The sequence below is a fragment of the Sorex araneus genome, chromosome 2 (assembly GCF_027595985.1).
Source record: "Sorex araneus isolate mSorAra2 chromosome 2, mSorAra2.pri, whole genome shotgun sequence".
NCBI classification, from domain to species: Eukaryota; Metazoa; Chordata; class Mammalia; order Eulipotyphla; family Soricidae; genus Sorex; species Sorex araneus.
In genome coordinates, this window is record NC_073303.1 from 363283486 (window position 1) to 363298525 (window position 15040).

At 37.4% G+C, this 15040-nt stretch overlaps 1 protein-coding gene across 17 annotated transcripts in view; it reads right to left on the minus strand.

The window, feature by feature from the left end:
- TCF4 (transcription factor 4) overlaps nucleotides 1-15040 on the minus strand; it is a 378340-nt gene that overhangs the window by 57433 nt on the left and 305867 nt on the right. For all 17 annotated transcript variants that reach the window (XM_055126998.1, XM_004616146.2, XM_055127010.1 and 14 more), the window contains one exon: nucleotides 686-791. In XM_055126998.1, the coding sequence (XP_054982973.1) occupies nucleotides 686-791 (106 nt within the window). The remainder of the gene's footprint in view (nucleotides 1-685; nucleotides 792-15040) is intronic.

The following is a 15040-nucleotide window of genomic DNA, read 5'->3' on the forward strand; positions in this document are numbered from 1 at the left end:
TAAGGGGACTCTAGTCTTAAATTAGTAAGTTAGTAAGTGGTTGAACATTTTCTATAAAATTATTTGCAAGGACAACTTATTCCCAGTTGACTAAAACCAGGCTGCTTAAAATGCATACTGAACACAAACACTGCTTTACACACACACACACACACACACACACACACACACACACACACACACACATCTAAGCACTCTTCCTGCCCACAGTACAAAATGGAACCAATCCATTATGGGACACAGCCCTCCAGGAAGCATTCTTAGCAAGAATAAAGTCCAACCTGAACTCACTATTCCTCAAGGGGCTTAAAATTTTTAAAAAGTTTTCAGGTGGGTAAAGCTTTCATTAATTACTTTAAATGAATTCAGTTCCCAGGAGGAGCACAACCAAAATTCCGTAGCTGCCTCCTGTCTTCATTTCTTGGCTATCAACTTAGCCGTTTTTCCCCCTTGTATATACTATGAACAAATTCAGGAAAACGGCCTGGCCAATTGTCTCTCCTAGAAGCAGCAGCATCTTTTTTTGGTTTATATTTTAGTCTCACCGGGTTGTGCTCAGGGATCACTCCTGGCAGGCTCTGGTGACCATTTGGGATGCCAGGGACTGCAACCCAGGTGACTGCCTGCAAGACAATAAGCTTCCACCACTGTACTACCTCTTAGGCCCCAAGAAACAGCATCTTACCTTGCATGAAGAAAGAGCTAGGGAAAGTGCTGGCGGCTGGCTTGGAGGAAGGGTAGCCTGGCGAGTCCCTATTATAGTCGGCAGTGCTTGCTGATGGTGCATAAACCTGAAGAAGAAAGCAAAGTTAGCATTTGTTTTGCTTGCTCCACTGATAAAAGCATCAAGGTCTATTGCTTTATGAGTGGGCACAAAATGAAACATTTTTTACCCCAGAAACAGAGCCCCATTCAGAATACAGCAAGATGAAAATCAAACAAACAAAAGCTGCTCAGTTTAGTTTTATGCGTGAATAGGAAACCAGGTTTGGGAACCTCCAGTCAGAGGCAAGAATACTGCAAACTAGCCATAGATGTTCTATATGCTACTCAGAGTTGTCCTCAGAATCTAAGCATCCTATTGAAACACACACACATACACACACACACACACACACACACACACACACACCAAAAAAAGAATGTACAAGTTCAAGGAGCATGTGCAAGATAAAAAAAAAAAAGAAACAACTAAGACTTTTTCTAGTACTGTATCTCTCAATTAAAATTCTGAGAGAAAAGGACACACACACACACACACACACACACACATGCACGCACAAAGTGGGAGAGGGAGAGAAAACAAGAACATACCATCCAGACCACATAAAGTGATAAATATATCTTGGAAGATTAAATTCCCATAGTGTCAGCTTTTTTGCAGAGATGCATGAAAAAGCCCATTAAAAGCTCAAATCTACATAGACCACCAACAACCAGTGTCGTCCACAGGAAGAGTGGGGCTTCCTTTCTACTTCTTATTATATTTGTATGTGCAATAAGCCTAAGAAGTGTGCCAAAATCCTAATTTTCTTACATTCGTTCACTAATACTCATGAGACTGGGGAAACCAGTTCTTTATAAAAATAGCTTGGACATTTTCTTGTTTGTGCTTCCTTTGAAGAAGACTGCATACTTACAAAGCATAAATTCATAAGGTATAGTTTAACTTTAATTGGTTTTCCCCCTTGCCTTTTCTGCTAAATATAATTTTTTCAAATCCCCATTTTCTTTCACTCCAAAAGTTCCCCTCTCCAGATGGTCGGAGAGATTGTAACACTGCCATCCTCTTGATGAAAATGGAGACCTTCTTGCCTCCATTTTGAAGCAGGCAGCCGCTCACAAAATTGGCAGTGAGCCCACAGTGATGCTCACAGGTCACCAGGAAAGAAAGAGAAATTCACCAATAAAAAGGCAACGGCTGGATCCGCCCCAAGATAACTCCCATTTCTTCCACCGTGCACAATGAATAAACTCCCTACGAAAAATTATGTAATTGCTCTCAGAACACTAGGAATCACAAACGAGGCATTAATACAAGGTTTAGGATTTCACAAAGGACAGGTCCTCAGAGACAGATGTGGAAAAATATGCATACCCATACATCCATCAAAGAAATTCTACATGAGCCTCATCGTGCCCTTGAAAATGGAGGGATCCCGGGGATGAAGCAAAACACAAACAAACCAGAAAAACAAAACCTACCTACACTTTAGAAAACAAGGGTTTCTCCTAAGTCTTATTTATTAAGTCCTAAGTCTTGTTTATTGAGCCTTACATTTTATTCCACTTTTTAGCTTCCTTCATATTGTAAATCTATGAACAGGTATTTGCTCCTTTTACAGGGTCCATAATAAAGGAGACACCATTGTCAGTGTCTTTCAGGGAAGAAACGTAAAATTTAAGCCAAGAATCCTCCACTGCCCCCCAGATCAATACTCTTAAGTTCTGTCAGAAAACCAAAGTATTTTCTCTTCAGGACTTTACAATGAACACCTTGGAAAATTACCACCAAGTATCTTTAGAGTGGTTCTCTGGATTAAACAAACAAAAAAAAATAGAAGAAAACATTAGCTGCTAGGAAAAGAGAAAATTGAAAATTAGATCAGTTCATTCTAGTGACAGAATGATGCAATACAGAAATTTATCTATAGGCTATTATATTAGCCTGAAAGCTACTGGGGCATTAAGCACTAAACAAGCTTAAGTGCATTATGCATCATATCCAAATTTTATAAATCAACACACTTCACATTAAAACCAAAATAATATAATCCACCGTATTATGCCACCTCAAAATTATCAAATATATTCTTTTATCATAATATAGTTTAATTTTAATTACATACTCTATTCATTAGAGTTAAATCTATATGATGTCAACACCACTTGAGAGTTCTTTGTAAGGTTCATCTTTTTCCTGATTTGGGCAGAATTATTGAACACTTCTTTTAGGTATAAAAACAAACTTACAGTGGTTTTGGTCCTGTGTAAGGAGTAGGGGTGGGGGGGCAGCAAGCTGTTGAAGGCCACTCCCAGGTCACACAGGACTAAAGGCACATTCCAGTGCCAGGAATCTCCATTGTCTGAGAACTGTGATCTAGTGTAAAGATCACATATCCCACATTCTTAAGTTCTGCCTTCAGAAAGAAAGCATATCTACGGAGTTGAAAAATTTCATGATACAATTTTTATTTTTCCAGTATCAAGGCTAAAGACTAGAGAGGTAAGATTAATATTGCTAATACTTGAGGCAAATTGTATAGATTAAAATCAGTAACTTATAGATCATCAGGTACCGTATTATTTCCTTTCTATGTACATATGTCATGTTGCTCCTGCCAAAGGTACTTTTGTCTTTTTGTGTTTGGTTTCATTGGCAGTGCTGGGAATGGAACCTGGGTCTGCACACATGTAAACTCAAGTGCTCTACCCCTGAATCATATCCTTGGCCCTCAAGGGTATTGTCTTAAAGGTAAGCTCTCTCTATACTTGTTTATATACACATACATTGTGTAGAACTGCTATACTTTTCTCAGTGTATAGAATGCAAGAGCTGGAGCAATACCGCTGTGGGTAGGACGTTCTCCTTGCATGTGGCCGACCCAGGTTCGATTCCTCCACCCCTCTCAGAGAGCCCAGCAAGCTACCAAGAGTATCTCGTCCGCAAGGCAGAGCCTGGCAAGTTACCCGTGGGGTATTCGATATGCCAAAGACAGTAACAACAAGTCTCACGATGGAGACATTACTGGAGCCCACTTGAGCAAATCCATGAGCAATGGGATGACAGTGACTGCGATATAACATGGTATAATAAAAATGCAAGGTAATTTCAATATTTCAAATGATTTATAATGACCAATATAAATAAATAAGTTCAATGAAAATTTAAATTAAATTTCAAGTTCTAGATCAATATGTAAAAGTGATTTTCAGCAATGAAATATGAGGAAAGTCAAAAGGGAAAGCAAAATCTACAATTATGTTTTTCTCTGATAAGGAGGCTAACATCAAGGTTACTTTTGGCTTTCCAACTTCTAAAGACTAAAGAAGTGTGAGAATTTGCTGTCAAACTCGATGAGGAGAAACCTGGTTGAATCTCATAGAAGATTCTTCTCAGTTCTCTGGAAGCTCTTTTAGAGAACTGTCTATAGCATAAAAGCTTTATGGAACACTAACAGCCATGTATATAGCTAATATAGCTAATATTCAAAGATAGCACTATTTTCTTATATTCCTGAATTTAAAACAAAATAATACCTGTAGGAATTCTAAATTTAACAAAGCTCTCTCAAAACAACGAAGTCCTGCACAGATAAAGTAGGACATGGTAGGGGTCATTAATTGCTTCTTGAAGTGGGAATTCAAACTCTATGACTGGATACAGGGAAGTGCTACATGAATCATGGATCAGGAGGTATATAACTGAGTGACAGCCACTGAGCTGTTGGTTGACCTTAACATTACTATCCTGAATTTTTCAGTACCTTCTGAATATGTAATTTCAGCAGATAATTAGTTTAGAATAACTGAAACTCTGTAATTATGACTTTCAGATCTTAAAAGAGCTTCTCCATGAGGAGCAGAAAACAGTCAAGGAGAATTATGCTTCAGATATCCAAAGTGTTTTGCACGACTCACTTACTGGTTGAGACAATGGGAGAATTCACAAATAACCAAACTATGACAGTGAAGTAGTCAAATGCCAAAAGTTCATGGTGTACTAATGATGTTCTCATATGTGGGCATACGCACTGATGTTTCAAGATGTAATGGGGAAAAATTGCAGGTGACCAACTTCACTCAGAGGCAACTGAGATGTATCTGCTGAGCCTTTGAAACAGTTTCCAAAGACAAGGGATCTCCTTAGAAAAGATTGGCTCAAGGCAGTGTTATGGCAAAACTCAGAAGAGGTAAAATGAGCACTAACTGTTCTTTAACAACCAAATGATAGGTGTACTGTTAGCTGATCTATAAAGAGGAAGGGGGACTTAGAGGAGAAATTTCCAGATAGGAAATAAATAGGCCTGACAGGCTGCAGAAATTAGCCAGCTCTGGACCCAGATCAATTGAATTCAAATTCTAGTTTCATGAAACATTTGTGAAGACATAAAACAACTTTTCTGATTCTCTGGTTCTTTATTTGTCAAAGGAGGCTATTCATGGTGTGAGGATTAGAAGTAATATATGTCTAGCAAAATTTCCTATCTGTTGTAGAGACAGAAATGGTACTATGCTTTATACTTTGTTGCAAGTAGTACTCATCACTTGATGTATTTTTAACATACCTAAAATGGCACTGTCAATATGGCAGCCATTAGCAACATGGTTACTGGAAGCAAGTTTTTAAAATTAAGTAAAATTAAATATTTAGTTCCTCAATTACTCTAGAGCCACAAGCCACCTCATTGCACATTAACCAACGTAGAATTTTCCAACATGGCAGAAATGCCTATTGGAAGTGTGCTGGCTTAGAGTCCGTGAAAAGGGTCAACTATGTCAATCTGTGTTACAGCAGTTATCACAGTATCAGAAACAAATTTAACACTTGCTATTTCCTTCACACTGTAAAAGCAAGAACTCCACTGGTGTCTTAATGGGAGAGGAAAATTCTAGTTTTTCTTAATATACAACAGTATTTAATGAATGTTGATTCTTTTTTTGGGGGGGTCACACCCGGCGATGCACAGGGGTTACTCCTGGCTCTGCACTCAGGAATTACCCCTGGCGGTGCTCAGGGGACCATATGGGATGCTGGGAATCGAAGCAGGGTCAGCTGCGTTCAAGGCAAATGTCCTACCTGTTGTGCTACTGCTCCAGCCCCAATGAATGTTGATTCTTACTGCATAGAAAGACATGTAGTTTTGGACTCATGCTATTGCATACTTATTTAATGATCTTCATAAGCTAAAATATAGCAATCTGAAAATTCCTACAAACTAGACGAAGTGAACTACCAATGGAGAGTATCTGTGAGGGAAGTAAAAGCGAGATTTTTTTCCTTGAGTCTGAGTACATTTGAAAATGGAATTCCACTTAGAAGTATTGTGATCAATTTTGGGGGGTAATATAAATTCAACAGAATTTTAATGTGCTCCGATCATGTATTTTCCTATGATTGATGACTGGGTTCTCTATTCTACTCTTTTCATGTTTTTTGTTTGTTTGTTTGTTTTTAAAGCTCTAGATTACTTCCTTGGAGATGACACTTTTTCTTTTCGTGCTACTGCTTCTCTACTTGCTGTTGCTCTGACAGTGTATTTTTAAAGATCAGATGAACTAAACTTCATTTTTAAAATGAGCTAAGGAAGAGGTTAAGGGCTTGTCCAAGAAGTGGACCAAGCTAGGTCCTTGACTTCTCATGCAGTCTACTTAGCACTGTCCTTTTGAAATTTCTTTTTAATTTTATAGCTTAAATAGATGAGTGGGAAGTAAAATGGTACAAAAGGTTAACAAAAGAATCAATTTAGCGAGCTCAGCAAGTTATCATAAAGTTAAAAGGTAGCGGATAGTGTCCAAGGGCATATAACTGTAAAGAAGCAAAAAATCAGGAGTGCAAAAAACAAACAAAAAAGCAAACTACAGCAATAACATTTTCACATGAAACATTCAGGTTCATTATCCCATTTATGAGTATTTGTTAATGGACGATTCTATTTCATTTCCAAGTTACGGATGAAGCTCAATTTATAGTACCATCATGCAAAGAAAATTTGTTGAAACTTAACACAAATACAATAGCTGTCACTGTCATCTCATTGCTCATTGATTTGCTCGAGCGGGCACCAGTAACATCTCCTTTGTGAGACTTGTTACTGTTTTTCACAAATAGATATTTAGTTATAAATGGAAGCTACTGAAATTGTGATGCTTTTATTTATATCTATATCACTTGAAGGGTTTTCACTTTTGTATTTGGGTCATATCCAGTGGTGCTCAAGGCTTACTCCTCTGGCTTACAAAATTTTTATTCCTCAAGTTATCTTTATTAGTATTCTGAAAACAGAGCACTTCATCATTATTTAACTCTAGGTAAAGTACCTATTCATACATATGCTATTTGTATTTTTTCACCATAATTCAATCCTGTATGAAATACTCCATTCAGAATAAATTCATATTTTATCTCTACTAATAATCACCTGTCTCTTACTCTTAACATGTTGCATCACATATATGTATTAACGAGAATACAGGTAAAATCAGCCTAAAAGAAATTCTTTGAATATGTTATCACATCAAACATCCTTCCACCCATCCACTCGTAACAAATTTCACGAGCAGTGTTACCAACCTGGCTAAGTATTGGTTGGATATTCATTACCTGAGCATGAGTAAATTTGAAACCAAACCATAAGTGGATGAAGGCTAAGAGTTTTTATCCTTCTCAAAGCCACCCAAGTTCTGTTTCTGTCTTACTAAGTAGGAGAAGTGGAAAAATTTTAATACTTTTCTTTGCATTTTTTTTATCATATTCTGTAATAAAGATATCAGAAGGAAAGCTAAGAACACAACAAGAAGGGAATGCTGTGGTTTGTGGGATTTAGGGCCCATCAAGAGTCATCAAAGCATGCAGGGACAGCAGGTTGTGACTCTGGAACTCTCTACCAGAGCCTTCAGACCACAACCAGCTCAATGACAGCCACACAGGAGAAAGAGAGAACTGAACCAACATGAAGGGTGCCTGTAAGTGAGTGATTCACACATAGATCACTCCAGGAGCTATGAGAAACTTAGTGTTTCCAGAGCGGGAAACTTCACCTTATTCTTTCTTTTCTTCATATAAGAAGGCAACAACATTCTCCTGTTCCTTTTTTTTGTAATTAATTGTTAGCACAACGTATTTCTCAAATTTCTCAAATTCTAAATCAAAATTTAAACTTTAAATAAAAAGAGTCCACACAGAGCCTCTGACGTATATACATATTTACAAATGAAAGATCTTGCTTCAATAAAGAAAAACAAATTATACACAATATTATTGTCATTCAAATCTACAAAACATCCTGTCCTGTTCTTTGCGAGGTGACTTCAATGCGATATATTGCTAACAGGAGACAGCAGAACTGCCAGGAGAGGTATGTCTGGGTTCACTCTACTGTAGTATCACAAATATAAAACTGTGATGCATCACAGATAGACAATGGCTAAGATTTGCAACCGATTGGATACATTATCCTACAACCACCTCAGCTAAGTGTGCAGGGAGTTACTGATTAGAAACAAGTAAGTAACTTATTAAGGTATCAGCACTTAACTACCTTCTAGAACTGGGATTGGTACTCTAGTGCCTGCCAGTTCCAAACCCTGTCAATTGCTATGACAAAGTGATACGACTGATAACAATTGTTAACACTTTAATATATGGCTGACACCATTCCAGAAAATATGTATACATAATAGATTATCCTTTCAACTAATCCTATTGTTCTATTGTCATATCAAGTTTACAGCTAAGGTTGAATCATGGAGTTATGTAACTGGCTGAGTCACCCAGCATGTTAAATGGCAATATTGAAATTGAAGATCAGGTTGTTTTATTCCATCTCAGGGCTTAGGGATTGAAACATTATCCTACAACGCCAACTCAACTAAGGTATGGGTTCCTACCAAATTACATTTTGGAGTTTCCCGGGTCCCATTTATTCCCGGGTCATTTTAGCCACCAGAAGGCAGAGGATGCCATTTTGCCCAAAGAGAAAAATGTGGGACGATCCCCCATCAGGGAGCATGAAGGAGAAGCTTGTGTGCTGCTATAAGAAGGACCATTCATCAGTCTCCCAGACACGAAGCTGCGCAAAGCAGCAGAAGGCATTAATACCCTTGTTTAACAGTACCAGAGACAGAGAGAGGTTCAATAATCTGCTGAAGTTAAATGGGAGTTGAATGGTGAAGCCAGACCCAGGGCTAAATACTAAGACACTATACTGATTGAAAAAAATTAAAGCTTCATATTATTATTGAAAGCATTCAAGCGATGTGTTGAATATAGTACTGTCAATGTGTACTAGCCTCTGGTATCAAATATTTCTTTTTATTTTTACACCTGCATTTCTCTTGCTGTTGGCACTTACTGAGCAGACACTGTATGTTTGCTATTACTTTCAGTGCAGTATATCACAGCAATGCCCAGTGCCAACATTATGAGTACTTTGGCCCTAGCTGAGAATGCCTTAAACTGATTAAGTTACACCTGGCTAAAGATCTCTTGAAACACTTAATTGCATAAAATTTGGTCCAGGTGAAACCTGACTTCTTCCTGGTTACATTCCTTACATGGGAATTGGATCCATCACCAAGCTCAGAATTGGCACAGTAAAATATAGATGTTATGTGCATATGTGCATCATAACTCACGAACATTTTCTAAACACTTAAGTGGTTTCCAAAGCTTTATTCATAGACAGCATAATAGAAATTAAAGGTAATGTGAAGAAGAATATAGCTTATCATATCCATTATTTTATTTCTAGTAATTTAAAATATCTTAAACAGATAAGACAATTTGTTTATATCTCAATTTATAGTTGTCAAATCAAATTCATGATTGTCAGTTATTCCTAACAGACCATCTTTCATATCAACACCTTTTCACCCATCTCCTGCAATTAATTCTTTGTTCTATTTTTTTTTGAAGATAGCAACCAGTTTCTTTTAGAAGGTGATTGGATCATCAAAATAGATCATGCTAAAGCTTTCAATAAATAGCTCTGTGACTTCATCAATTAACAGAGTAGATGGAATTATAAAAGAAAAAAGTAAATGATTCTACAATAGACAAATGTTAATTCTACTCTAATGTTAATTACTATTCCTTCTATACCAGTGATTCTGCAACTTGTCTATATTGACTATATTCTCACAAACATACCCGCCCCCCATACATATACTCACATGTGCCCTTAGAAGGGCAGTTGTATCCCAAGGTACAATTTTGGAGAGCCTTTTCTTTGCTTAAAAAGGGCGGCTCCTGAGGGAGTATTGAATGATATTTTTTTTCTTTCTGAAAAGGCCAAAGAAATTTGGGAACCTCTATTCTATATCCTGTTGAGTGCTATGAGAGCTTATGGAGGACAGTCAGCCGCAGGAAAAATAAAAAGTATGACCAAAAAATGACAGGTGCATGTGTGAAAACACAGGGAGAAAATGTCAGATATGTGGCCGGGTAGATAGTACAGTGGTCAAGACACTCAGCTAGTGTATGGCCAAAGCAGATTGATCCCTGGTGTGATCACCTGATCCCAGCCAGAGGTGATCCCTGAGCACTGCTAGATGTGGCTCCAAAACATAAAGACAGATGTATGAATGAACATCTGTCATTGTGAGACAGTATTATGAAGATATGCCAGATGCATGTGTGTGTGAGTGAAAAGGTATGAAAACAATGTCAGGTGTGTGTGTGCATGTGTGTGTGTGTGTGTGTGTGTGTGTGTTCCATTCAACCTAACACAGAACAGTCTCAAATAGTTACTAAGAGCATGCACGAATCAAAGAATAAACACACTGCACCCATCACACTAAGAATAACATCAAAACATGGAAAAAGATAAACATTGACTGCTTCAGCCAAAATAGAATGCAGTGTATTTCACTTCTCAATGTGTTTGGGGGCTAAACTTTATACAGAAGGGCAGTACCTACAATGGTTAATAGTTAAGAGTTCTATGAGTACCGTCCCTCATTTTTTTCTTTATGAAAAATTTCTGGTCCACAGTTGTTGTCTGAAGCCTAGAACTGACATCCTTCATTGTATGTTAACAGTTATATTATTTTATTTTTTTCAAAATAACTTCGGGCACAGCATGGGTAAACTAAATTCATTGTTACAGGCCTTAAGTCAGTGTGCATTATTAAGAGGGTAAAAAAGCCTCTATCCCTAGGGAAAAAAATTCATAGTCACATCCTCAAGTTTTGACACATCCCCAATATCCTTCCACAATCGGTAACTGTTGCAATATTTTGCTCTTATACTTTGATATAATCATATATCAGATCTTTAAGACAATCAATTTTAGACAGTGGAGAGAGCATATGACACAGTGAAGACTTTAGAATAAGAGAAAGTGGTATCAAAGAAAATGCTAATTATTCTATATAGATGTTGGCAAACCCATGTATGCTATTACTATTCTGACAATCCAAAGTATCTTTAGTGCCATTTGTAGGTAGTAAAGCACAATGGTCTGACAGTCACTATTCCTAAGTAAATATTCTTTCCAGAAAGCAAGAATGATGAGGGAAAAAAAGCTGAGTCAGAAAAAAAAACAGAAAGATACTGTTAAAAACCAATACCGAAACTAGAATTTCAAAGATGGTGAGACCAAGATTCTAACAGGTATTGAAAAGATCAGAAGAATACTCAAAGAAACAATTCACAAAAGGAATGTGTATTTCACAGATGTCTTCTTTGACCCTGAATTTAACTGCATCAGGGAAAACCTGATAAAATTCCATAATAATCATTATAAAAATTTATAACCTTCAAAATATTACAAACTACATGAATGACTGGATATATTACCATATCTAAAATCAGTTTGCAGTGGGTGATCTATTCAAGCAATCAACCATCTTATCTCTCACAGGCATTAGAAAAGCTTAGAGAGTGTCTTGAGAAAGAGCGTAGGACTTAAGGCACTTGCGATACACAGGGAGGACCCCAGTTTGATCCCAAGCATCAGGTCCCCTGAGTACTACCAGGAGTGATACCTAAGCACAGAGCCAGGAGCAAGCACCGAGATGCCAATGTGTCCCCCAAGCTAATAATAATAATAACAACAACACTTTTTTTTTTTTTGCTTTTTGGATCACACTCAGCGATGCACAGGGGTTACTCCTGGCTCTGCACTCAGGAATTACCCCTGGTGGTGCTCAGAGGACCATATGGGATGCTGGGAATTGAACCCAGGTCGGCTGCATGCAAGGCAAACACCCTACCTGCTGTGCTATTGCTCCAGCCCCAACAATACATTTTTTAATGTAAGAAGAAATGAAAAGCTGTGAGTGTTAAGTGCATTCTCCTCTTCGCAGTCATATGACTCTGGGAGAGGAGAGGAGAAGTTCACTATAACATCAGTTTAGTTCACGTTCCTGGTCAGAACTGTTAGCACCTTTGAGAATCACTCAAAATTAGGACCAATTTAAGAAACCAAGGTGTCAACTTTCATGTAAGTAAATGATATCTATTAAGGCCAAACAGAGGAACAGACAGACACTCTGTTATCCATACTTTGATACATCAAATTTTAGCCTGGGTACTTCAAACAGATACCTTCATCTTTTTTTATCAAGAAAATTGTTACAAGAGTGATAGCATAGTTGCCTTCCATGTGTGAGGTCCTGGGTTCAATCCTGGGAGTAGGGGAAGGAGGGAACAACCAAATACCTAAACCAAAAAGTTCTGAATCATGGCCACACCACACTGTAAAATTATAATGCCATCTCCCGTTTCACAAAGCTGAAAAAAGTATGAATTATCCCTTTTTTTTCTGTGAAAACATATGTATGGCCCTCTATTCTCAATTAAAAGCAAAAGCATGAAATAATTTCCAAATGTATGACTCGGTGGCACAGACTGAAATGAAAAAATAAGGATGCAAATTATCAACATCTCAGTCTAATCAGCCAGCCTTCTATCCAAACATCCACCAGCCATGTTTTGGGCCAAATTTAGGTAAAAATACGCGTCCAATAATATTTCACAATTTAACTTATAGTGGAGCTTCTTCAGGTGCTTTATGACATCAGAAAAAATTAGACAATAATTTTCATTAGGAACTAATTGGGTGACTGCAGATAAATTATCAGCAACTTGAAAATACATAAAAGTATGCAGTATTTTGTACTTATTTTATATTGTTTTCCTGGAGTGGGGACCTGGAGGGTCTAGGCTATAGCCAGCATTGCAAGGGGGCTATTCCTGGCTCTGCCTAACAGTGACCTCTGGTAGTACTTAGAGAACCATGTGTGGTGCCTAGGATTCGAAGCAGCATCATAGCCACTATACAAAGCAAGTGCACTACCGCCTGTTCTACTTTTCCAGCCCCTGTCCAAAACTTTTATACAAAAAGATTATGGAGGGGCTGGAGCGATAGCACAACGGGTAGGGCATTTGCTTTGCACGTGGCCGACCCGGGTTCGATCCCCAGCATCCCATATGGTCCCCTGAGCACCGCCAGGAGTAACTCCTGAGTGCAAAGCCAGGAGGAACCCCTGTGCATCGCCGGGTGAGACCCAAAAAGCAAAAAAAAAAAAAAAAAGATTATGGCATTAAGATAGGATTCTTCAAAGGAAACTTCTTAAAGGAGGCAAACATTTAATAAATGGCAAAAATATTCCTGAAAGGCAACAGAAAAACGAATCAACATTAAATGGTTGATAGCTACTGAAAATAAAATCAACACTCTGATGCTTTTATTTCAGACATTTTTCATTTGATCTAGTTTTTAACTTTCAAAAATACCGGTTTAAAAATATGCCTCTAAACTACCTCAAATATTTTTCTGGAAGGTATAAATAAATATAAACAACAGTTATTTCTTTAACAATGAGTAAGAAGGCCCCTTTCATTTCTTCCCAAGAAACAAACCTTTGATAACTAAATTTCTTTGTTCTATAAATTTGAATCTTCAAAACAGAAATGTAAAAAATCCAGATGAATGCCAAATACCAAGATAAAAGAGACAGTTTAAAATTCTCAATGTGGATAAAACTAATGAGAAAAGGAGAAAATGTTTTCATAAAAGGTACACAGAAATTTTACATAATAAAAGGCTCAGAATTGATCTGTCTTTATATTTTCCCTTTCTTGATAAGTTTGTATTTAGTGAGAATTTAGGAGAAATATATGGAAAGGTTAAAGGGAAGGAATCTTTAATTTTTCCTGGTGGAAAAACAACCATTACATATATAGTTCTTAGCTTAAATTATTAGGATACATTCGACTATGTGCATGAAATTTTCTAATCTCTAGACAGATACGGAATTTCCTAATACATAGATAAGTAGCTACATAGAAGGAAGGAATTGGAGGGTGGAGAAAGAAGTATGAAGTCAGAGAGATAATAGATATGTATCTTGTGTATGTTAAAGGTTTATGAAAAAGCACTATGGGGATTCAAAGGAACTTCTTGATAAGTTTGGGGGTTTCCTTTCAGGGTGATAAACCTGAAACTATATAGTTATAGACATTCCTCAAAGCTATGAATATAAAAAATATAACTTTCACTATAAAATCACCAATTTTAAGGGCTGGAGTGATAGCACAGCAGGTAGGGCATTTGCCTTGCATGCAGCTGACCCGGGTTCAATTCCCAGCATCCCACACGGTCTCCTGAGCACTGCCAGGAGTAATTCCTGAGTGCAGAGGCAGAAATAACCCCTGAGTATTGCTGCTTGTGACCCAAAAAGCAAAAAATAACAACCAAAATAAAACACACCAATTTTATTATGTGGATTTCACATTACACAAAACAAAACAAAAAATATTAGTAAAGAGCCACACATGGGAAAATATTTTTCCAGTAGGTGAGAACACCTCAGAGAGAAAACCAGTTGGAGAGAGAGCAAAATGGACCATATTTCCAAACCAGCAAAACATGTCATCAGTTTCTAGGTGGAAAATTTAGCTAAAAAATGCAGCTTTCTAAGCAGAGAAGACTGTCCTTCTATTAAAATAAAACTGGTCTTGCTGAAGTCCCTCATGATCCTTTTCTGTTGTTGTTGTTATCAAACTCAGTGTTTTTAGCCTTATTCAGAAAATGAACTTCCGATTCTCCCTCAGTGCCAAATGTCTCAAATGAGCAAAGCAAACCACCTATGGCTCTTTCGTGTGCTTTGAAGGACAGAGAACCATCTCTTGCATTTTTACTCTTTCACTAATCAGCCACAGAAGGTCACTTAACATCGCTCTCAAATATATGAATTCATCTGAAAAATTCAGACCATAACACCTGCTGCAACAGAGAGACATCGTGCAAATAAATCAAGATAACAAACTGAGAGAATATCACAAGAAAGTATGGACCTCAAGGTATCTAAG